The sequence below is a fragment of the Trichoderma harzianum genome (assembly GCF_003025095.1).
Source record: "Trichoderma harzianum CBS 226.95 unplaced genomic scaffold M431scaffold_11, whole genome shotgun sequence".
NCBI classification, from domain to species: domain Eukaryota; kingdom Fungi; phylum Ascomycota; class Sordariomycetes; order Hypocreales; family Hypocreaceae; genus Trichoderma; species Trichoderma harzianum.
In genome coordinates this window covers 936,969-960,309 of record NW_020209259.1, presented here as the reverse complement: position 1 = coordinate 960,309, position 23,341 = coordinate 936,969, and the positions used below count along the sequence as shown (strand labels likewise).

The following is a 23,341-nucleotide window of genomic DNA, read 5'->3' as shown; positions in this document are numbered from 1 at the left end:
TTCCAAACTAAAATAAGAGCTGGGAACGGAGGGATCGGGACCAGCTCCTCGGGATCCGGCACTGGGGGGTGTTTGCGGTTGGGTTGGCAAGATACGAGTAGATTAAAAACAAGAGTCCCAAAGAGCGAAGGAACAAAAAGCACTCAAAGATGCTGTTGGTTGTGTTGCGTATTAGAGTCGCAGAGTTGCAGCGAAGGGGGGTGTGGGAATGGAGTGAACAAAAGAGGTTTTCTGGCCGGGGATACCGAAAGGGGGCCCGGTCCGAGCCTCTTTTTTTCTGCTGTTGGTTCTGCTTCGAGAAGAGAGGAGGGGGGTTTGATCATCGCAGATTTGCTGTTGGCCGTCGGCGGTTTCATTGCATCTTACCGGCCTGCTGGAGACTCAAAACCAAAGTTCGTCCATGACCAACCGTGTAAGCAGGCAAACTTGTCAAACAAGATGATCCGAGACTCCGCACGTCAAAAAGGCTGGGCAAAAGCAAAACGCAACAAACAAGCCGCACCCCCTCCATGCAGCATCCGTATGCTTCGCTGGCCCTTTTTTTTCCCCCCCTTCCCTTCCAGAACGGAGAAAAAATCAGGAACAGTCGCGTGTTGGCGTATCATTGTTGGCGTATCATGGCGGCAAACCCATTCCCACCCCGTTTTTTTTATGCCCGCCCTCCCCCGTCCACCCTCCACCTCCCCCCCTTGGTTCTTTTCTGCAACGCAAAAGAGAAAGGAAATGCTTGTCCAAGTTCCATATACGGAACGCTCTGTATCCGTACATGTACATAATGCACATACATATCAGACATGTGGCCGGCGGATGCAACACTGCACTGCAAACCGGGTTGGGCTGCAGGAGAGAAAAAAAAAAAAAAGCTAAGCAGGAATAAGCAACCTCGGCGAGTTCCAATCCTTTTTACTCCGTATTTTCTTACTGTATGTTTTTTTGTTCTGGGGGTTGTTTAAACTCTGCGGACTTTTCAGCTGGCGAGCTAATCGCGGTTAACCTCAATGCTGTCTTTGTGTGTGTCTTTTACCTCCTTTTTTTTTATTTTCTCCGTCTGTTCCACGCCCCCTTGCGCAAATAGCAGAAAACAGTCTAGCCTTATGAAACGACAGCGCCGGCAGAAGAGAAGAAAAAAAAAATAAACTACGGAGTACGATAAAATAGCAATGGCCTCCATAAAAAAGGCTCTTTTTCTTACTACTACTACTACTCGTATGCCGTAACTGTAGGGTCGGAGTGCCGCCCTTGAAAGTCGTGCCGAGGTCCCGGGCTAGCTTCTCTCTCGTGTGTGTGCGTGTATTCAGGTTGTCTTTTTAGGTGCTGACCTGCAGCGGAGATGAAACGCGAGCGAACCTATTCTGACGGGAAGAAACCACAAGTCCAGTCCAGTAGCGGAAGATGTACCGTTTACCGAGGGTGGAAAAAAAAGAAAGGGAAAAAAAAGAAGCAGAGAATTGCTCCACTCCCCCATTGGTTCTCTCCACCGGGACGGGAAAATAAAGAGCCAAAACGGAAAACACGACTCGAATAAGAGTCACAGAGGAACAAAAGAAAAAAACGACACGACGTCAGGGGAGGGGGCGTGAATTCCCGACAGAACAAAAGAAAATCCAGAGAAAAAGGTGTCTCCGTACTGTATGCCAAAAGTAGATGGAGGGAAGAGAGGGGCGTCTTCCCAAACGGCAACGCGAGGGAAATGCAACTCTCCGNGGGGGGGGGGGGGGGGGCAACAAAGGCGGAAACATTGATGGTGATGGAAAGTCCATGGACTTTGGGATTTGTCGCCTTCTTTTTCAGCTGTTTTGGGCTTCTGCTGCGTTGCTTTGTAATAATACCTAACCCCGGAGACATGTGAAGCAAGAATACAGTAGAAGAGAGAAAGACGAATGACAGGGGGGCGTCTGATAGGAAACTAGATTAGTTATTTGTTCCTTTACGAAGTCGAGTGGAAGCGTATTAGTGGTAGGTAGATCACTCTGCTATTTTCTCTTTAGTCGCCGGCGGACCTAGGGAAGTACGGAGCTGGGTTGATATTAGACGGCGACCCGTACCCATATGCTTGTGGGTATTGTGATTTTAGGTTCATTGTTTCTCCTTTGGACCCTTCGAATTGGCCACTTTGTGTTACATACGGCGGATACAGCAAAAAGGGCGCGATGTTTTGATGTGATGTTGCCACGCGGAGGTTACTGCACGATAGATTATCTTTTGTCTAGCTTGGCAGGCTTGGGGAGTTTCTATCACGTTGTCTTAGTCCAGCTAGAGCCAAGCCATCATCCATCGCTCGTAGTGCCAATTGAGATGTGGTCATCTGGCCAGCAGGACGGGACCCCTGGCCTCTGCTAGTGTGGCCTCCGGAGCATGTTCCGTGGCTGAGATGCTGCAAGGAAGTTTGACCATTGAATTGCTGAGAGCGCCAAGCGAGGTCCAAGAAATCAATGCTTGCACGCACACGTACGCTCATGTAAGAATTAGCTAGTGTGCTTCCAAGATGTCGTCCCAAGACACCAAGACACCAGCCAAGACAGATGCTTTCTATCAGCTACTGCAGCCTGTCAACCGGCCCTTCTTGGAGCTAACCGACAAAACGAGTCTATTGCCATGTGCTCCTCTCAGTCTATTGACAGGTTACCGTTACCCGGATTTGATAGTAGCTTCCGCAGGATTAGTTATTCCAATGCCTGCTGCACCGGTCCATCACTTACACTCGTACATCTCGTACACTTGCGCCAAAGCCGGGGCCTAGCTAGCGAAATCGCGCCTCTTTCTTTGGGCTTCAGCCCCGATGGACACCATCTCGCCTCGCGTCGTCTCTCATGGTTTTTTTTTTAGTTCCCTGTCAAGCCTAGCAAGAAAAAAATAACCAGCCCGTCCGTCCGTGCGACGCCTCTGAGATTTGGGGCTCGAGTTTCTACCCTGTTTTGCGCATCTTGGCCCGGCCCTAGACACAAGACCGGCTTGGAGGCGCCGTTATTAGTGGGCTTTTTGGGCTCGTTCGAAAAAAAGTGTCCGTTCCGTTGCTTCGTTTTACTCGTGCTTCTCTTTTGTCTCCCTTGCTCTGCCCGGCCAAGGGAGAGAGACAAAAGAGAAGCGTGGTTCCCTTTTTGTATAATGACTTGTACGGGATACGGGGGTCCAGAGACTCCCGAAGCGGTGATGCTGAATCGGGATACTCCACGCCCGGCTGTCGCGAATACTTTTGGGTCTACAAAGTGCAAGACGAGATGAAAAAGAGACAAAAGGTATCGTGGCGTATTAGTCACAAATGCACGCGTCCGAGTGCATGCATTCCCACGTGCTGACCTGTATCAAAGCAAGATGAACGTGTCTGTGTACGTCTCAGTACTCATAGGATACTGATGCAGACCCTCTATGCGAGTACCGGTATCCTGCTCAACTAGAGCATTGAAGTAGCCCCCTAGTTTGATGGGTGCATAAACTCCGTCTCAGCCCTTACCGGTACTTTTAATTACAGCTTCCCTTTGCAGTAGATAGATGTAGTGTCGGATCCGCACCCGCGTCGGTCTACCTTGCCGCAACTCCTCGATACGTCTCGCCCACGCATGTATGTCATCTTAAATTGTACCGCCTAGTAGCTCTCCAGTACCATCTAGAGGCAGGTACGAGTACCGGTACAGGAACAGCTGCAAAACCCGGGACCCAGGACAGAACCGGACCCCTACGGCCCTTGTACCTGTACCTTGACTGTAGCGATGTAGCATGTATCCAGACCGGGATCACTCAGACAAAAGACAAGGACAAGGATTTACGGCTTTGCTTTGGCCTGCCCCGTCACGCAACCATCTTTTCTTGCCTCGCTCATTCTCTCGCTGTGCTTTTTTCGGTGTCTTGTCTTGTCTGGTCTGGTCTGTCTGGGCCTCTGTCTTGTCTTGCCTCGCGGCTGTACCGCCAAGTACGTGCATACAGACACAGACACTGTACCACCAACAACCAACAACCAACTTACACGCAAAAGAGTCCCTAACAAACCATCATCCAAATCCCATTCCAATACCATCTCCATCTTCACTCAATTCTCCCTACAGTACTCGTACGTGCATCCATTATCAATCCATATCAACATCCATACCTCTATCCATCTTTATCTCCATAACCCATAACCCATATCCATATCCATACAAGTGTCCGTGTATGTACATGCGAGTACAAGCTCCTTGGCCCAGACGGACCCGGACCCGGACCCAGGCCTGCTAGTATTAGTAGGTACAGTACCTGTATATCCTATCCAATTCCATCTTCCATATCCATCTTCCATCCCATCCCATCCCATCCCATCCATCCCGCTGCTCGATCGCCAAGCCAGCCTAAACTTTGTGCTGGGACACTCCCGTTCTCTGCCCAATCTCCTCCTCCTTCTTTCTTCTCTCCCCCATTCTGACACGCTTCGGTCAGCTTTTCTGCAGCCAATCCCTCCCCCATCTCTCACCCCCTCACTCACGCATACACACACACACACACTCCCTTTCCTTACATACAGTAACTCGCTGCTTTCTGTGCGTCAAGCCCCCAGAAAATCCATACTGTATTGTGCATACATACAAAACAGCACGAGAGTTTGCAGAACTCCCTTGAACCCAGCAGTGCGGAGAAGCTGCATTGCATTACTTGGTGGTTGGTGTTGGTCTCTTCCCAATCCCATGCAGGCTTCGCACAAGCTCTGCCAAGCTGCCGGTTCTGGACCAATCCTGAACCAATATTCTCTCTCTCTTCGACCCGAGGGGGGAGCAAAAGCTGGGGACAGGCCCTTTTTTGCGTCCGGCCGTCGTGATCTTGTCTCTTTCTGGGGACCCGGACCCCCAATTAACCAAGCCCGCATACCGCGGCGAAGAAGAGACTAAGACCTGAGACCAAGCAACGCAGAGCATCGTCTCACTTGCTTGCGTCTGGCACTATTTTCCTGGCTCTTTTTTTTTTCTGCTGCATCTGCAGTCATTCTCTTTTTAGCCTTGGTTCTTTTTTTGTCCTTGTTAATTGTACCCGTTCCTTAATCCACCTCGGCTACACCTTATTTCGACCATTTGCATTTCTTTCATCATCGTCCTCCTCCTTCATCATCATCTTCTTCTTCTTCATGACTCCTCGTCTTGCTTGATATATATCAACCATCATCACATTGAGCACGCATATACATACTCGCGTATACTTCCGTATATACGCATCAATCCCGGTGCGCGCATACATGAGCTCCGCAACAAGCATTCCAGATCCTCAAGCACAAACCAGCTGAAAAGGACACTCGGACATCAAGCCCTATTGCCGCGCCGAGATCGAGGCCGGGCGTCCACAGCCTCCACTTGGCTCCCGAGGCCCTTTTGCACTAGCTGGCGTCCTGCTTGTTAATGATAGAGACTGGGTAGCGCAACCGGAATTCCTGCAACTCCGTCTCTGTCTCTTTGTTAGATCTTTAACGGCTGGCATACCCACCCCCCTTGGCTCATTCTCAGCCGACTCACACACCACCGCCTCGCCTATGCAGTAGTCCAAGAGACTTCTCTGCCGTCTTCTCTCTCGCTCTCGTTCTTTAGTCTGGAATTTTCCCTTTTTTTTTTTTTTTCTTCTTTGTTTTCCAATCCCACCATCTTCATCATCGTCGTCACATTGGACGCTTTATCACAATTCCGTTTCATAGTTCTCTCTCCTGCTTGTAGCTGGGCCACGGCATCATTCCCACGCCTGCAAGTCAGGCTCTTAACTGACCCTTTCTCCCTCTCTCTATCTCTCCATCACGATCGATACCTCTCTTCCTTGGACGTAGCTCTCAAAACTCATCCTCTCTTCGCCAATTATCAATCATGTCTCATAACGACTCTCCACAAACTCCTCCTCTGCGTTCATCGCCCTATCCCAACGCCAGATCAAAGCTTCCTCAACTCTACGTTGTCGATACCACCATGAAGCCGCAAGAAGACGACGGCAACGACCAGCCGTGCTCACCCCTGTCACCGGTGTCAGCGTCGCCCTGGGAAGATGCCTCGGCTGCATCAACCGAAGCAAGCATACCGTCAACGCCCACAACGCAAGTCAGCGTCAACGATGCTCTGCATACGGCCTCTTTCCCTCTGCTACTCCCAGATTTCCCCAGCAAAACCCAGCAGCCTTCATCTCAGTCGCCCCCTTCAGAAACCACAGATGTGACAGAAACCACAGATGTGAAGGTGCCCCCTGAATCAATGGGGGGCCCAATCAAGCACATCCCGCCGAAATGGGCCCTCAAAGGCGACATTTACACCTTTTCCTTCTGGACTCCTCCTTCGGCTGCTAGCTCTCTGCCCGAACACGCCTACTCACCGCTTGAGGGAAAGACGTCGTTTGCCGACGAGACGATGAGCAGGCCACTTGGTGGCCTGAGCATGATCCAGATCTTGAGCTACACGGACTCACCCGTGGGGCCATACGACGAGATGCTAGTGGCACCGGGCAGCTTTGAGTGGGAGAGGACGGAGCCTGGAGGCGAGAAGAAGAGGGGCTGCAACCCCAAGATTACGAGGATCTATGTATCAACGCCAAACAGTTGCTTCAATGGAAGGACGAGTAAGTTTTTGATTTAGTTTGTCGTTGTTATACCGTTTTGTGATGGCATCAGGGGAATATCATCAGCCCCCCCCTTGCCCTCTTGCCCCCCTTTTCGTTGTCCTTCACTCTCTTCAAGTTTCTCATTCTTCACTCAACTTATACAAAAACTAATACTCATCTCTCAGACTGGAACACTCCCAAGCACCTCGCCAAATTCGTCTGGGACCACCACCCCGACGGCTCCACCACCATCCAAATCTTCCCCCACGACGACCCCTCCAACCTCGACGAGTCCCAGCCCTCGCCCCGGCCCTTCTTCGCCACCACCTTCAAGCCAATGTCCCTCCTCCCGCGCTTCCCCTTCGCCACCAGCTGGGTCGACCACCTCGGCTTCAACACCACCCTCGTCATGCCGCCCCTGCCCGCGGGCAACGGCTCCTACGGCGAGCTCCCCGCCACTTCCCGCTGGATCAGCCTCGTCACCAAGCAGTACTGCGCCAGCAGCTCCGTCGGCTGGTATGACGTGGAACAGCCCGATGGCGGGGAGGCTTGTGGTGGGCATAAGAACTTTTTGCCTTGGTTGGGGAGGTGGCAGGTTGGGTTGAAGATGAAGGACGCTGATTTGACGTTTGAGATTCCGGAGGAGACGTGGGAAAGGGGCGATGTGATTGGCGAGGCTACGACACCAAGGGCGATGGACGAGAATACCTTGACGCCGCAGCAAGTAAATATAGAGGCAGCGGCATCAACTCCGAGGCAATGGGGTTCCGGCAACTTCTTAAACGACTATTTCAACTAGAAAACAAAAACCAAAGCAAAAAAACCTCTTACTACTGTCACTCAGGGGGGGAACAAAAAAAGATTCGGTTGGTTTAAGGGGTAGGGGGGAAACAGTCTTTTCCACGATCAAAATATACACGACGGCGCATTAACAGGGAAATCCAAAGAAACGGCAACACGGCAAACCGGGGCTACTCATTTTCTTTTCTAATATATCGATCGGGGCTTTTGAATCACCAAGAATCCATGGACCTAACATATACACACATTCACATACATACAACACGACATACAACAATCCTCTCTTTTACCAGTTATCATTTTCACACAACAAACCCACACTCCCTAATCAATCTTTTTTCCTAATCGAGCAAAAGAGGCGTTTTCGATATAAGAAAGAGTGGTGTTCTGATATTCGCGGCAACGAAAAAAGACGGTCTTTCTGCTTCTTGCTTTTCTACTTTCTTTTAGCTTCTTGCTTTCAATGTTCTTTTATTCTGTATAAACCCCTCATCTCCCTTTGCTCGGAAACTCTCTCTTTTTTGTTTAATTTCCTAATCATTTACATGTTTTTTTTTTGTGCTCCCATTATAGCGATGAGTCGATTGAACCGAATTTCCTTAATACTATATATATACCTAGATAGAGTTTTTTATTGTTACACGGCCTGGTACGCGTCATATACGGTTTCAGATTGCAAAATCTCTGTCAATCAAAATCTCACTATTGCCATCTTAACCCGTCCGTAATCCCCAACATTGCTTTTTCGTGGTATTAAAAGGACAGATAGAGCGTAATGTATCGTATTGTGCGTCATAAAATCTACCTATCTAGCATGCCAAAAAAATCCCATCGCCACGCAATCTTCTTAACATCATCATCCGCCCTCCATTCCTTCAAAACGAACAAGAACAGAAAAATAAAAAAGGTTAATAAAAAGAATATCCCAAGGCCTAACAAACCCCAGCGCCGTTGCAATGAATTCGCCAATCCCATCAGAGCTCCCCCTCTGTCCTCCTTGCCATGTCATGCCTGCCTATGCAGCCTTTCTCCCAGGTCTAACCAAAAAGTCGTTTGCTAACATGTCATACACACACACACACACGGCTCCCCCTCTTTCTCGCCCTCATTTAAGAAAACGTCTCGTCCATGTAGTCTTGCTGTACGGCTCAAGACATCCTCGGCGTGCTCACCTACTCTCTTCAAGTTCGCTGGTATAATGACCCAAATTTTGTGTCTTTTAGATCAAGAAAAGAAAAAGAAAAGAAAGACAGAGTGGTGTTGATTTTGCCTCCAAGAGGCCTTTCTCATCGTTCTGACGGCCGCCATGTAACATCCTCCAGGGATCGCAAGGCTGTTTTGGCCTTGCGTGGTCAGGTTGGCCACAGCCACTCTTTGATAAGAAAAAAGTATTTCCAATGCGCGCACGCTTTCCACGATACTTTGCTGCTGCACTCAATTTGAAGCATCGTAGCGCCGACTGAGATCCAGTGACGGTTATGCCCATGTCACCGAGCCCGTCACAAAGATGAATTGTCGTTGCGTCGTGTTCCTGGTTCTTCAACTTGGTTCCTATCTGGACACCACGGATTTCGCTGTGGTTCCCTAGGGTTTACGTGCGACGACTCCGAGGAGCCACCACCTCTCGGGCGTAAAACTCGACTAGCATGGTGGCATATGCCTCCAGCTCTTCCACCGGAATGGCAAGTCGGAAGTCGTTGAGCACTAGGAATTGGAGTTCCAGGTGGTTCAGTTCGGGCAAAGGAAGTCCACCAACCTATCACCCAAAGATTAATACCTCATCACCATACAATCTTGCAGAAATCTCTGGCTCTTACCTTTGCGTATCGCGAGTTGGTGTAAAAGACATCTGAGAAGAACTTGCTGGAGCAAGTTACTCCGGCGATGATCAATCGGTGGATGTTGAAGCTGTCCACCACAAAATACGTTGCCGGGGTCGGCAGGCCGAGGGAGCGCTCGGGTACGTGCGTCGCGGCGCTTCTGGCCGCCTCCCGAGCGAATCTGGTCGGGGGATCCACCATGACCTCGTCGTCGCTATCGTCGTCGTCAGCTAGATCCTCGTCGCTCTCGTCGGGACTCCTAGAGGCCTCGCCCATCGGGGTGTCGTGAGATGCGACTGAGGCTGACCCTCGCGTCCGCGACGTAGACGATCGCCTGCTGCGCTCGGTGCGAGAAACCATGTCGTTGACCCTCTCAGTCATGCGATCAAAGTAGACCAGCAAACTCAAGAAGACCTCGTAGGTGGTCGGGCAGTACTTGTCGATTCGCGAGAGGTAGCTCAGGATCGTTATAGCCGGAACGTTCTTTCCGTGGAACGCAAGCACCGAGTGGCTGATCGGGCTCATCTGGGAGTTCCCATGGGGGTCCGCGGTCTGGTTGGCCTGCTGCTGGTGGGCAACATTGCGCTGCATGGCGTCGTGCTGCAGGTCGTTTGTGGTTGTGATTTTGGTCAGCAGGGCGGCCACCATTTCGATGACGTCTGCAATGGGCATCGCGCTGATCTCGTACTTGGTCTGGTGCAGCGGCGGGTCGTGGAGGATGCCTGACCGGTCGGCGGCGCCCGCCAGGTCGGCCTGGGCGAGCTGTTCTATGTGAGCAAGGTCCCGGATGTGGATGACATTCTGCTCGGGGGCGGCCGCGGCCTCGGCGTTGGAAACCAGGTACGAGTCGGGCGGGCCAGATCGCAGCGGATAGTCGTCCGAGGTGGGAGAGGGCTGCTGGTCCTGAGGCGCGGCTATGCTAGAGGATGACGGCTGCGAGTGCAGGGCCGGTGCGGAGACGCTGTCTCCCATCTGTGTTGCCATGGACGGACGATTCGCATCGTCGGCGGCGACAGGGCCGGGGGCAGCTGCTGGGGACGACGACGGCGGCGGCGAGGGGAAACGCGACGCTCCGCCTGATGCCGCACGCGATGCGGACTGTCCTGCCAGCGCCTGGCCCTGCTGCGCCGATCTGGCTCCTCTGCTGGAGGTGTCTGACGCTGGTGTCTGAGACCGCGGCACGGAGCCAGACAATCGGTGCCGGCTGGACGAACGGTAGGGGGCAGCCGAGTCGTGGGCCTGGCTATCGGAGCGCTGTGGAATGGAGGTTGTCGATGTCGAAGAGCTGGAGATCATGCTGTGGAAGCGCGAGAGGTCAGGAACAAAGTCGCCGATGACGGCTGCCATTGCGTCGTATGGCGGGGGGGGAGAGCGCGCGCGCTTGAAGTTGAGGATGGAGATGGATGAACGGAGGAGTTTTGGTTTTGGGGGAAACGGAGATGCGGCTGCGACCGGCAGAGGTGGGAAAGAGAGGCACAAGGAAAAGAATATTAAAAAGGGCGACCAACTAGAAGCGCAGGGCAAATCATTAAAAATTAGCAAAAAGGAGACGTGGGCAGTCGTTAAGGAAGGATTCGAACAAATACAGCTGCGACAAGCGCAGTTGAGGTTGAGAAGAGGAGGAGAGGAAGATGAAGAGAGAGAAAAAAAAGGCAAGTTGAGTTGTAGACACTAGGGAGGGGAGATGGAGGTTTAGGGAGCTGCACGGCAGGCGAACCACTGCTTTAGCGGCGGCGGGCAGTGAAGAGGCGCGCTGCAGGGAGCGGGTTAGGGACCACAGTGGTATCGGCAGTGGGGATTGTTCAGCAGCCAGTGAGGAGAATCGTTCGACCACATGCAATTGTCGACGACTCAGCAGGCAGAACGAAGTGCCAGACAGACAGACAGAGGTCGCGACAAAAAGCCGGAGACGGCGGAAGAGATGGAGGGGAAACAGACAGGGCAACGGACGAGATGACGCTTGTCATCAAGGGGTTTTTCATGTGCTGATAAGGCTGTTGTTTGCTTTGTCTTGTTCATCTTCTGAACAGTCCGTATCAATCCATCCATGGGTCTCTCTCAAGCCATCAACATCATCAACAGCAACAGCAGACAGGATCGACAACCCCCGACATCGCTCTCCGTCCGCCCGTGATGATCTGATTTGATGCTTTCGGGCCCCAGAAACAACTCATGAATCGACACGCAGAGCAGCCCCTTCCAGCCGGCATCTCCCATTAACCTCAAGGCGACCCCGATGGCACTCGCCCGGTCTTCGGTGGCGTCGTGGCCCATCGCATCTGTGGCGCCGCCGCTCAGCGTCACTCACAGTGGGTGGCAAATGCCATGAACGGCAATGGAGCTCTCAACTGTGCGTGCTAGGCGGAGATAGGCAGGTATGGGCATGGCAGCAGATGCGAGCAAGCAAGGCAGGGAGGCTTTAAACTGCTAGCATGTGCCTGAGCTCGGGAAAATCCCCATGCAATGGATTGAATGGTTCATGAAAGCGGGGGCATGGGCATGCAATGCGCGAGAAGAAGGAGGGGCAGAAGCAGGGCGGGCAGAGAGTAAAAGAGAAAAGAAGAGGACAATGGAATTAGGGGAAACAGGAAGAATAGAATAGAAAGAAAAGATACTCACAAGTCTATGTGGATGAGGGGGGGTTAGATGGCAAGTTCAAGGGAAAGCTCGCTATTTGATATCAATGATACAATGTGTGTGTATGCGTGTGGGTGTGTATAAGAGATAGCAGATGCAAGTTATCGTGGTATCGTATATAAAAATAGAGCGACGTATGAGGGGTTGGGCTCCAACAAAAAAAAAATCACCGTCGACTGATCGGGACACAGCGCAGAGCATAAAAGAACGCCGGCGAAACCAAGATAGGATAGAACAGAACGAGCAGGGCTCAACTCAGCTCGCGATCGGATCGATCTCGCAAGCAAGGGTTGGTTGCCTTTCTCCGCGCGAGGCAAAACCCGTTGATTAACCACGAGTTTGCCAGCCTCAGCTCCGTGCGAAGCAACTTGTCCGTCTCTGCCTGGGTATAGCTATGGGGCGTCCAGATAAGGTAGCTAGCTCGTTCGTCAAGCTCGCAAGCAGCGCTGATGGCGTGGATAGACAGCCGTTGGCCTCGTTTCTGGGTTCCGAAAAGAGGGGAGGGGGGGAGCAGAACTGCAAGAGGAGAGAAGAGAGGGAAGAGAAAAGGGGGGGTGACCGACACGGACAGGACAAAGGAGCAGGGAAATGGCCCTATCTGCTCGGACGTGCCAACCCAGTATGTGCCCGTGTTAGGTATATGTAAGGTGAGGTATGGGTATATGTACGAGGATATGTACGAGTACGTATGGCAAGAAGGGATTGGCGGTGGAGATGTCGTCCACCAGATGGCAAATAGATGGCCGGCTTGCCTGTCCAGCCAAACTGGCGATGGGAACGAAGCTCGGATCTCTGGGGGTCGATCTCAGTCTGTCTCTCAGCAGAGCTGAGCACAGGCAAAGGCACCGAGTATACGGGAGCGCGTATCGGAATGAACAAAAGGCAACGGGTACACGGATAGTAGAGGAATGAAAAACCAAGGTTAAAACAAAGGGAAATGGGGCCACCCTCGGTCAGGTCAGGGCTCAGAAAACAAACACGGGAGCGGGAAACAACGGGGTGTCCACTAAGGTAATTAACCTGAAGAACGACGAGGAATTCGATCAACTGGATGCTTAATACATGTACTTGCTTCGTCTTATCATTCATTCCCTCTCAGCTCGCTTACACGACAAAGTAAAGTTCCGTCACTGCCGCCTACACCAGTAAGATACTCGCCATCCCAGCAGCAAGAAGGACAAAGAAAAAATCATCAAGCAAAAAGGAACAAAGCCAGCACCAACAAAACTCATCAAAAATCACAGGCCAAAAAAACAAAAATACAGCGCTGTCCAACCCCCGTCCAACGTGGCCCTCAGCACTTTTCCCAGCTCCCGATTCCTGTACGTGCTTCGTGCCTCTCTGCCCTGCATCTCATAGGCCAGAGCCCCGGGACCCTCCAAAATCGCGGCGCTCCCAGCCAAGACATGCCGCACGTGGGCTTGTCCAAAACCAGGGTCCCTTTTTTTTTTTTTTTTTTTTTTCTTTTTTTGGTCTTGCTGCGTGCGGCTAAAGCACATCAGTTGAAGCGCCACAGCAACAACCTGGAAAGCTGCAACCAGCGCCACGGCGATTTTCGGCGGCCTTTCGATGATGTCTGTACTCCAATACCGTTGTTCATGCATCGTGCCGTTTCGCCTTGTCCCTTTTTTCTCGTGCAGCACCAGATACTACCAGGCACAGGCATGGATGGCCCTTGACTAACACGATACATGCCGAGCTGAACTGAATCCAGAAGAAAGAAAAGGAGAAAATAAAAAAACAGGTAATACAGAACCCCTCTCCTGATGCCAAATGACGCCGTCCCTCTCTCGCCCATCCAGCTACAAGTATGTAGGTCTATACGTCAGTTCTCCTCCAGCACACCCAGGCGTAACGAGAAAAAAAGTTCGCCTCCCAGGACTTGGCTCAGGCGTCACCCGAATGCTTAAATCTCGCTGATCTGCCCTCCATCTTCCTTAGAGCCAGTGACTCGCGCACAAGGGGCCTTGCGATGCGGCCAGTGGGGTTGCAGATCAGTTCCGTCAAAGTCAGCCATGGTCCACTCTGTAATTGGCCATTCAACGTCTGTAGTTTGATAGCTGCTGCGAGTTGAGCCTCGCAATCATCGAGATCACTGATTTCATCGTACAGTCACGGATCATCATCTTTTTCTCCCCCCAACGGTCGGTGCCAAAGATGGAGCGTGCTCGTATGACCTACATACAGCAGAGTCATTGGATACCTATCATATCATATGAAGCTTTGCCTGGATAAGCAGCCTTCTTCTGACATACGTCACTTGTCAAGCTTCAACGTCAACGTGCCAGCCTGAAAGTCTAAGCTTTTTTCCTCCACGAGAAAAGCTACCAACGGGCCGGTTTCCCCAGCCGTGTCTAGCCTTTTTGCGTCATATCCATACAAATCGATAATACTGCAATGCAATCACATCACTCAACGTCAAATCCCCAACGAGCCTCGTCCTTGTCCTCTTTTGTCTCATCCTGCCTCGGGCCGCCTCCATCCCCACTCCCGTAACTTTGTTTTCAACGTCACGCTCATGCACAAAACAAAACACCCTGATTTTGCAAAGTAGCAATAGTTTGATTACATCCTCTTCTCATTCAGCCATTGGCATACCAGTGAGGCATTTCATGCCCTAGCCGCCTACATCCTTGACTAAATTCAACATCTGCGAAGGTAGTCTGCACTTGTTTGGCCGTTTTTATTTCGTTTCTATTAAGCCTAGTCCCAGTCGGCTTGTCGAATGTCGACACATGCGGGGTGCTTCACCTAAGCTATCATGCAAAGAGCACAGGATTATAACCCATGGTCACAACTTGTTCCGTCATCATCTATCCTCTACTGTTGTCGCACCTTGTAGTCTGTATCCGGTAGGTACAGGTGTCGGTCGGCTCCCTTCTTGGTCAACACCACCATGCGAATGACACCGCCAGAGCTTCCATCCCATTTGATAGCCTCTCTTAGCGCTCCCTTGACAAAGGAGACTGCCTCTTCCTCCTCCATGCCATCCTTCCAGTTGGCGTCACAGTATCCGTAGATGTATGTCGATCCTGAACCGCCGATTGCGTACGCCTGCTTGTGCAATGAACCTCCCAGGGGAATAGAATACACCTGGCCACCGAATCTCTCGTCCCAGCCCGCGATAATCAGACCAGCTCTACACAGCGTTAGCATCCGTATCAGATACGAGTCGAGGGAGAAGGGCATGTTACTAACGATAGCATGTCCTTGTTGGCGTAGCAAATCTCCTGGAAAATGGATGCCGCTGTCTGTGTCATCGGAGGCCGGCCGCTGGTCATGGAAAAGAGACCCAGCTGGTACTGTACAATGTCGGCAACGGCCTGTGTGTCGGCGGCTGAACCGGATCGGCAGCACCAGATGGTGTCGTGTACTCGGGTCAGTTTGTCTGTCACTCGGTTGGCAATGTAGGCACCGGTCGTTGTTCTCGAATCAGCTCCTGTAGGCCCGTGGTCAGCGCTTCCCCCAACTGGTAAACGTAACAGTGCATCTCTGTCGATGCCCACGTACCCAGGATAACTCCATCCTTGAATGTCACGGCCATACTATCTGTCGTCAGATCAATTCAATGGGTCGCTTCGGCGGGGTCAAGGAGCATACATGGAGGTACCCAAGCTAACAACAGTCAGTAAAAGCAATCTGGACAGTATCTAGAGCATCGACTTACTTGACTTCACCCTTCTTCAACCTGTCCATATCGACATGAATGCCATCTAATTGTCCCATCAAGCATCAAGTCAGCGAGGGGTCATTGGCAGAATGCCGGACAGAGTGCCGCAATCGTACCTTCATTCAGCACACCAGCACGGCCAAACTCCATGATTGCAGATAAATTGCAGTGTAGGATCGTAGAGGTAGTGGTAATTCGTAAGCGTTGCAAAAACAAGAGTCGTGCGCTGTTGATTCGTTGTGGTTCTGAGGTTGTCTGGGAAGGCTGGAGCTCAACCAGCAGTTCCGCCACATCAAAGCTCAGGCAGCTCTGAGAACGCGCAGCCGCGCCGTCGCCCCACATTTCATATCGGCACATGATTTTGCACGTGATGTTGAATTCTGTAAGGACAAGGCAATCAAGCACGAAGCAATAGCAATTCCGACATTCATGAGATTAAAGAATAGGATTTGAAATGTAGTAGTTTCTCCCGAAATCGTAATCCATAATCATGTATCACAGTTAGTTGAAACTGGGGAGCGGCACGGTGTTGCTGCAGTTGTCTTATATGCCACATTGAGATCATACTTTGATCATTGCCCCAACAGTAATATGGACAGCAATCGTTACTTGGTTATAATTAACGTAAGATTCTTTATAAAGAGTTCGTTGCATCTACCTCTAAATATCCTTTATTACAATTAGTCCGGTCTATTCTTTAATGAGTTCTCCAGCATTGACTTCCTCCTTCTTCCCTCCCTCCTTGCCCTTGTCCCCCTTCTTCTTATCCTCATCTCCGCAGCCGCAGTCGTAAAAGTCGCCAATGTTGTTGCAGTCAAATATCGGCTTCTTCAGTCTCTCATTGACCTGATTGTGCACAAAGCACAGCCATCCAGCCGCCGCATTCCTACTGCTCGTCTGGGGAGGGTATTTTGACAGCAGCCCCCGGAAGTGCCTCGCGCAGTCACCGCAGGGGTATAGGCGGCTGAAGAGGTAGATGAACGTCTCGAGGGTCTTACGCTCTTCCTTGGAGGGCTCCTCGGGGAATCTGGCGACCATTGTGTGCATGAACTTCCATGTTGCATGACCCAGCTCGGCCCTATTCGTTGCAAGCGTTAGAAGATGGGTAATCCTTGTATGTATGCCAAGGGAACAACCGCATCAGATGTCAGCTGTGTATATATATGTAAAGACATACTTGAGTGTTGCATTCTCCAGCTTGGGGGCTATAGACTCTCCGTCAAGCAGACTAGCTGGCATGCCACCCAGGTCCACTTTGAATTCCGACTTGGGCTCTCCCGCAGGCTCATGGATTCGGTCCACATCGTGGCTGGACGAGCCGGACAGGAAATACGAGATGCTGAAGAACAGGACGACGACCAACAGGATGGACGCTGTGAGATGCTGGCGGCGCGCCATGGTGTAATGAATGTCAGGGAGAGGCCGCTCCCTTTGGTGAGTGGTTACCGCTTCATGAGATCAGGGTTGGAAATCCAGACACGGTTTCGAATTGTCGCATGATGGGCTCGCGCCACGCCGCGGTCGGGGCGCCACAAGGGAGGTTGATGGGACCACGTTTTTGGTGTAGTGGGGTCTTTGGTGCGCCACGATGAGAGGCACGTTTTGAGATCGATCTGTGGCTGAGATGATATCTCACCGAGCTACCCTACAACGGAATTTGGAGGTGCAATTTATGCTCTGCGTGTATCCAAAGGAATGAGTTGGGAGAGTTTTTTGTGTATTTTATTTGGATGGATGTTTGAACGATTTCTAAGAAGACATACTGGCGTAAAGCGTATGTCTTTTACAGACAGTCACGCAACCGAATAAAAAACATATTACTTTATAGCTTACTCGCTAGCGCATTACTATCAATAATAAAGCAAAGATGCTAGGGGAATACAAAAACTCCTTCATTATACACGCACACCACAGACTTTCGCCTCTAAGTTGAGCCAATTAGTGTCGTTATGCTGCTAGAATTACACCTACGACAGTATAGATATACCCAATAAGAGCCCATGACAGTGAAGCAATTGGCTAAGGCTGTACTTCGCCATGACTACGCCATCTCAACAAGAAACAACGGTCATGATACAACAAATACAGCGCCTTTACCAGTCACATTGACACAACTGTTTTTAAACAGTGTGATGATTTCGTACCATGCTTACTAAGTTGGCATCTGACATGGCGAAGGGAACATGCTCATGATAATTCGGATCTAGTAGGCGAAAACATCCGTAAATACCGGCATGATACACTCGGGAGATGGTTATTCAACATCTTACATCTTCAACTTGGTAGATAGTAGGAGACAAGCAAAAGAAAGCAGCAATGTTGGGGGAGGGTAACGAGAATAGCAGGTATTTGAGGAGCCATGTATCTAGTACCAGACAAACGGTACCATGTTGCTACTGCACTTGAACTTCATGCAGCTGTGAGAGAGTTAAACATTCAACTTAGCGTACTGAATTAGAATTACATAGAATGATCACCATACACAGTACTACGCGCTGAGACGACACCTATATTGCCTACCACGTACTACATTCCCTGAATTGTATGATTGGCGGGTGTCTGGCGACCAAACTTGGTGTGACTGGTAGATAGACTCTGAACTCGGCAACAGGTAGTTCCCATCATGATAACGTATAACTTCGAGCCTAGTAGTTTAATTCTTACTGAAAACTGAAAGAGCTTGAAACAAAAAATTAGGCCGCCATACTTGTCATTACTGCTCGAATTGCCATATCATTCGCCGCAAACACGCGTATAGGACTCAAAAGGGGGCATATCAGATGTTTATGTCATGATTATAGTGAAAGGGACGGGAAACGCAATAGCCATGTAGTCAGCAATACACGGAAACCTGCCGACATCAAAGTATTGCACAGCCTTCCTCTCGGCATGCATTCTGCTTGACATTCCATCTCGCGATTTGTTATGCAAGATAACACACACAAACAGTAAACATATCAGTGATTCCTCTACATATAACGAGGCCGTTACATTTTACAAATGACGTCAATCCAGGACGCGACTCAGAGCCCTGGAAGGCGGATGGGAGAAACACCAGGGAGGCATCAAGTCTTCAAGCCACTCACTCCTGATCACATCAACATATTAGACTAAGACTTAGTCACCGCTTCGCAAAAGAACTTACTGTCTGGAAATAAACTAATCAACCTTTGCAATCCCCGTGCTATACTTCTCTCTATTTTTATATCCCAAGTTGTGTTAAAACATGCTTCCAGTCTCACAAGGACACTTCCCCTGCATCCATGGCACTTGAACGGTAGTAGTAATGCATTGCTGGTTCGCGCCGCTGCGCACCAATGAAGGATCTGCCAAGACGTTACCTAAAGCTAGGTGGTGATGGTCAATTTGCGTTAGCATGGCTCGTATCCTTCGTAGTAGTCCTCTGATAATATGTGGTCTTTAAATGCCCCCCTTTTCCTTTCTTTTTTAACTGCTACTATCACTTATACCGAAGGTGTGTCGTAGAATAAACCCAAATATGTGCAAGTACATGACAAATGGAGATGTTGTACCAATCCTTGACGGCACATACGGAGCATTACGGTTCGGATTGCGGATGACGGCAAGTGACGATGCCGAGCTGACAAGGCTGAGGCTCTTTCGCCCTCTGACAGCTCAAGGGCGTATAGCTCCCTAGCCTTGTAAGTTCGAGGTCAAAGCGCAACAAATGTCCCCTTTGAGAACAAGTCGAGTGGCACTATCTGTTACGGATGGAGCTACTACAGCTTGTCCGGCATGTGGGAGCGTGTTCCTCGTATTACTAGCACTACGCCGACATTGGTCGATTACGGCAGACTAGAGTAGCATCGCATGCCTGAAAAAAAGGAGGCCAATCCATGTCTCGGTTTGAGGAGAGGCTTCAGCCTCGATGAAACAAAAACATCGGGCACCACCGCCGATGGTCTGAGACTATGGATTCTTCAGCGCAATGGATCATCATTCGAAAAAAGCAGAAACCAAGGAAAAGAAAAATGGGCTTGTTACAGAGTGAGTTGGCACGCATTCCAGCTGAGTTAGAAACTGTGTAGCCGCTACATGTACGAGGTACCGTTGAAATGAGCGTCTGCGGTGTTGACGGTGCGCGTGTGTACCAATAGCAATAGCGGCAGCTTGGCGCTGCCCCGTAATCTCACGCCTTTCCCGCGGTCCAAAAAAAGATTTGATTGAAACTTGAAGCTCCGTACGGAGGCGGTGGGCTGCATACGTTACAGTACGGCCATTGCCGTTTCTGAGCGCTTTGACGATCAGAGACCAACTGAGGCCCGCACGTGCATTCGACATTCATTTCTGGGACGAGCCGAAGAAAGCACGCGCATTGGCTGGTGCCTATGAGAGACTGAGTGTGTGTGAGAGCCTGCAGCAATGCAATAACAAGTAATATTGAGCGAATGTATGCATATGCTTGGCTACTGTACTATGCGCCAATCTCATTAAACAAGCACGAGTAATAAACCACAGTAACGCGTTCGTTACACTGCTGCAATTGGGGGCCGTTATTGGACCAAGCAGCCAGTTACATAAGCCGTGGAAGCTATCTAAATGAGCTGATTTTGCTGTGCATGTCTTTTGATTATCCGCTGGTCTGGAAGGTGCCGGACGATCTGATTTGCATGAATTATCTGCTTTTAGCAACTCGCTTCCTTGGAAATGACTATCTGATAGCAGTAATTGATCTACGCTCCTGGGAGAATATGTAACGAGTACCTGCAACAGCTTATGCCGGATACTCATCATCATGTAGAAAATACCTACACTAGGCTTGAGAGTACCACAAGTACAGTAGCAACACAAGCAGGATTCCATTGCAGCATCTGAATCATTGTCGATGGCGCGCGTCGAGCCTCGTTTGCTCTCATGGAATCTTTAGCGCCAGGAACTATTGAGCCGTCGACGCTAAGCCCGGTGACAGCTAATGGCTTGCAGGAAAAGAGGCGATTTAATGCCAACGGCGAGCCTGAAGCAGCCGCGGTGGGAGTGTACGGAACACCTGAACAGAAAACGATAGAACAAAAAAAAAAAAAAAACTGAAGAAACGGGATAGAAAAAGTGGTACGTGCTGAAGAGGATATCGTGGGCCATGACTGGAGTAAGGCCGCGAAAACCAAGTACCTCGCCGCGCAATCTACAGTGCTAGAGTACTTGCTCACTGGCCCCCTGGTCGTTAATATTAAAGGTACGACGCCAATCCTGCCCCGAGACGAGCTAAGGCTCCTAGCGCCCTTGCCATTGGTCCAGGAACCCTTCCGGGCGCCAGGGGTTCGCGCGGGTGCTCGTTCAGGGTGCTCAGGTATCTGGCAAGTCACTTGTCGCACATCACCGAGAAGGCCACGAGAGCTGGGATCCCTGTTCGTGGGAATCAAGGCAACAAAACAAAAACTTGGACGGGCAGGGCAGCTCCAGGAACGCTTTTCTCTCCACCGCCAGACGGGTGCCTGATTCCACGGCCAGAGCGAGGCATTTTCGACATGCTTCTGTAATCGTTACTGTACGGTACAGCTCTCTTCTGTAGGTACCGCACATGCACAAGCTTTCCGTGGAATCAGGCGACAACCCGTGCTGTGCGGGATGCATTAGCTGAGATGCCGTGAGCTCTTACTGCTTACAGGTGCTTTAATTTGCTTGTGGTGGCATACGAATTCACCGAACCAGTGTGTAATACGAAGCTCACGCGGTCGACCATTGGGCACATAAATGAAATTGCACCCAAGGAATCCTCATGCGCGTTGTTGGCTGTCGGTGTAAGTACAAGTGCATACAAGTATACTGAATGTGGTGTGTAAACAACCAACCTGAACATGAATGCAAGCCACCGGTGCTGAATCGCAAACCTCTGGCGTCGTTGCACGGCATGCCTCCGCCACCTTCGGCAATGAGCTTGACCAGCTTTTCCTTCACGGCAATCTGAGGCATGGCGATTGATCGACAGGTGCAGAAGGACGAAGAAGAGTGTCCAGGGCGAGGTTGGCAGAAACGGTGCGGCGGTACTTGTGAGGTACCCGAAGCCGTTTCGCCGCCGCACCAAGCATCTAAAAAAAAAATCACCCGTAGCGTGGGCCGGTGGGTCCCTGGCCCAATGGATCAGAAGGTCACTGGTTTTACCCCTGGCCCGCCCGAAGTGAACGTGGTCGGGACATGTTGAGGCGGTACCTGACGCGTGTTTAAGGCCGGTGGAGGGCGGCTATGGGCGCACCGCAGAGCTTGGCCGCAGGCTCGTAACGCCGGACAGGTACTGCGCTATTGTTCGGGATTCTGGCCGTCCACACCGGTGCGACGACGAGCTGGTACCAGGCCCGTTTTGGCGGGTGCAATTTCCAACCGTGGCAGTGCTTTCTCTTGGAGGCTCGCACGCATGAATCAAAAAAAAGTTTCTTTGACGCTCGCTTGGGACAAGGGAATCCTTGGGAAGCCTGGAGTCTCGGCTACGCTTGCAGAGAGAGGCCAACTAACTGTACAAGTATCAACCTGGTAAGTAACATTTTGGATCCTGGATTCTGGTATCCATCGCGAATGTACGAATATGTACCTGCAGAGCGACAGAGACCTTCGGCTGCCGCTGACGGTACCTGCTTTGCCGCCGGTTCACGCATGTTGACGCCCTGTACTGCCGCCCCTGTGGACGCCCATCGTGGAGGTACTGGGCCAAGCATCGCGACGTTGGCTCGCGCTTTTGTGCCCTCCATTCCATCCATTCCACACAAAGCCGCCCAGGGCCAACCCCAGCCCGTTGTGTGACATCGGGGGGGCCTGTGCGAAGCAGTCCAGCACTGTACTCATTCTTGCCGGAGGTGACGAATACCCTACCTGTACTGTACGAGAACTGCTGCAGGTACTCGTACTCCGTACTTACAGAGACCAAGCCAAGCAGCTTCTTCTCCGGCCTGTAGCCTTGAAACTCTGTGGGGAGCAGTTTGCAGGTACCTGCACATCCCCTGTCAGCCCAGCACCCCCTCGTACCTGTTACAACCCTCCTCGTGCGCTGCCCCGTACCTCCACACCGCACCCGCTGCCAAACAGTACCTGCCTGCTACGGCCCAGGCGGTATCCGCGACGGTCGGTCCTACTGCCACGGGCGCTAGAGCACAGCACACAATCTCTGTCCTGTCCTGTCGTCTCTCCTCTTTCTCGTTTCCCTTCCCCTGCCAGATGCCACACCCCCCTTGGGGCCCTGTCCTGTTCTGTTTGTGTCTCCCATCCACTGTCTCTCGTTTCCTCTGGCTCTGGGTCATCTTCACAGGCTGGGCTGCGTCTTATTTCCTTCTTCCCTCTCCCTCTCCCGCCCTTCCCATCCTCCCCCCTCCCAATCCATCGCCATCCCGCTCATTCGACAACCTCTCGGCGACGGTTCCCCCTTCGGCTCTCGACACTGCGCCGCCCGCGCGTCAACGCCCTCTGTCGAGATTCGGTTTTTCATGACTGAATGACCTTGGGGCTTCGGGAGCTTCTCGCGACTCTACGAGTACACCTTCGTTCGACTACTTTCTAGCGGGACCAAAACGCCGCTTCGCTTCCCCGGTGACGGACGCTATATGACGATTGATTCAGCACCCAGACGCTCCTTTATTGCTTTTTTTTCGTCGCACATACGCACCGGTATACGAAGATAAAATGTGAGTAGTCATCAGATGCGCCAGGCGGTTGGATCAAAGGGCTTTGTTGGGCGAGGACAATTAAGAGCGAGGAAATGAGGGGCCATCAATGGAGATGTGGTTGCGCACGCATACGAGGGTGTCGTCCGGCCGGCAATTGGTATTCTTCAATGCCATTTATGGAATTGTTCGATTGAAGAGAGGGAAAAAAATTGAAAAAGAAGATGAAATCGACAATGGCCTGGGGACGACGCAAACCTCGAATGGGAAACCAATGG

At 51.2% G+C, this 23,341-nt stretch overlaps 8 protein-coding genes across 8 annotated transcripts; 2 read left to right on the top strand and 6 right to left on the bottom strand.

Moving 5' to 3' along the window:
- Nucleotides 1-1,241: 1,241 nt before the first annotated feature.
- Nucleotides 1,242-2,039, bottom strand: M431DRAFT_228640 (hypothetical protein). The gene has a single exon (XM_024913626.1). The coding sequence runs from the start codon at nt 1,843-1,845 to the stop codon at nt 1,402-1,404; it is 444 nt and encodes a 147-aa protein (XP_024771529.1). The 5' UTR covers nt 1,846-2,039; the 3' UTR covers nt 1,242-1,401.
- A 2,271-nt stretch (nt 2,040-4,310) lies between these two features.
- On the bottom strand, nt 4,311-4,922 carry M431DRAFT_228626 (hypothetical protein). Its single transcript, XM_024913625.1, has 2 exons — nt 4,491-4,922; nt 4,311-4,389 (listed from the first exon to the last, which is right to left on the bottom strand). The coding sequence occupies exon 1, from the start codon at nt 4,829-4,831 to the stop codon at nt 4,514-4,516; it is 318 nt and encodes a 105-aa protein (XP_024771528.1). The 5' UTR covers nt 4,832-4,922; the 3' UTR covers nt 4,311-4,389; nt 4,491-4,513.
- A 748-nt stretch (nt 4,923-5,670) lies between these two features.
- M431DRAFT_510997 (hypothetical protein) lies at nt 5,671-7,736 on the top strand. Its single transcript, XM_024919580.1, has 2 exons — nt 5,671-6,546; nt 6,714-7,736. Exons 1-2 carry the CDS (start codon nt 5,808-5,810, stop codon nt 7,325-7,327), a joined length of 1,353 nt encoding a protein of 450 aa, XP_024771527.1. The 5' UTR covers nt 5,671-5,807; the 3' UTR covers nt 7,328-7,736.
- A 1,184-nt stretch (nt 7,737-8,920) lies between these two features.
- M431DRAFT_91999 (hypothetical protein) lies at nt 8,921-10,445 on the bottom strand (the record flags this gene model as incomplete). The annotated part of the gene is made up of 2 exons (XM_024924318.1): nt 8,921-9,085; nt 9,147-10,445. The coding sequence occupies 2 exons, from the start codon at nt 10,443-10,445 to the stop codon at nt 8,921-8,923; spliced, it is 1,464 nt and encodes a 487-aa protein (XP_024771526.1).
- A 1,522-nt stretch (nt 10,446-11,967) lies between these two features.
- Nucleotides 11,968-13,063, bottom strand: M431DRAFT_510992 (hypothetical protein). The gene is made up of 3 exons (XM_024919579.1): nt 12,249-13,063; nt 12,139-12,198; nt 11,968-12,075 (listed from the first exon to the last, which is right to left on the bottom strand). The coding sequence occupies exon 1, from the start codon at nt 12,873-12,875 to the stop codon at nt 12,381-12,383; it is 495 nt and encodes a 164-aa protein (XP_024771525.1). The 5' UTR covers nt 12,876-13,063; the 3' UTR covers nt 11,968-12,075; nt 12,139-12,198; nt 12,249-12,380.
- A 1,543-nt stretch (nt 13,064-14,606) lies between these two features.
- Nucleotides 14,607-15,606, bottom strand: M431DRAFT_92409 (hypothetical protein; the record flags this gene model as incomplete). The annotated part of the gene is made up of 6 exons (XM_024924352.1): nt 14,607-14,925; nt 14,985-15,225; nt 15,297-15,331; nt 15,387-15,401; nt 15,454-15,499; nt 15,573-15,606. 6 exons carry the CDS (start codon nt 15,604-15,606, stop codon nt 14,607-14,609), a joined length of 690 nt encoding a protein of 229 aa, XP_024771524.1.
- Nucleotides 15,607-16,224: 618 nt separating this feature from the next.
- On the bottom strand, nt 16,225-16,854 carry M431DRAFT_64424 (hypothetical protein; the record flags this gene model as incomplete). Its single annotated transcript, XM_024921661.1, has 2 exons — nt 16,225-16,534; nt 16,634-16,854. Coding segments are annotated over 2 exons (531 nt in total), but the record flags the coding sequence as incomplete, so codon positions are not given.
- A 3,477-nt stretch (nt 16,855-20,331) lies between these two features.
- M431DRAFT_484788 (hypothetical protein) lies at nt 20,332-21,396 on the top strand (the record flags this gene model as incomplete). The annotated part of the gene is made up of 5 exons (XM_024916228.1): nt 20,332-20,453; nt 20,508-20,650; nt 20,974-21,061; nt 21,083-21,249; nt 21,284-21,396. The coding sequence occupies 5 exons, from the start codon at nt 20,332-20,334 to the stop codon at nt 21,394-21,396; spliced, it is 633 nt and encodes a 210-aa protein (XP_024771522.1).
- Between the last annotated feature and the right edge of the window lie 1,945 nt (nt 21,397-23,341).

Excerpts from the sequence above, each read along its gene's own strand:
- M431DRAFT_510992 (XM_024919579.1), bottom strand. The coding sequence starts at position 12,875 with ATGAATGATAAGACGAAGCAAGTACATGTATTAAGCATCCAGTTGATC.
- M431DRAFT_228626 (XM_024913625.1), bottom strand. The coding sequence starts at position 4,831 with ATGCGGGCTTGGTTAATTGGGGGTCCGGGTCCCCAGAAAGAGACAAGA.
- M431DRAFT_510997 (XM_024919580.1), top strand. The coding sequence starts at position 5,808 with ATGTCTCATAACGACTCTCCACAAACTCCTCCTCTGCGTTCATCGCCC. Across the intron at positions 6,547-6,713 it reads TTGCTTCAATGGAAGGACGA|ACTGGAACACTCCCAAGCAC; the intron begins GTAAGTTTTTGA and ends CTCATCTCTCAG.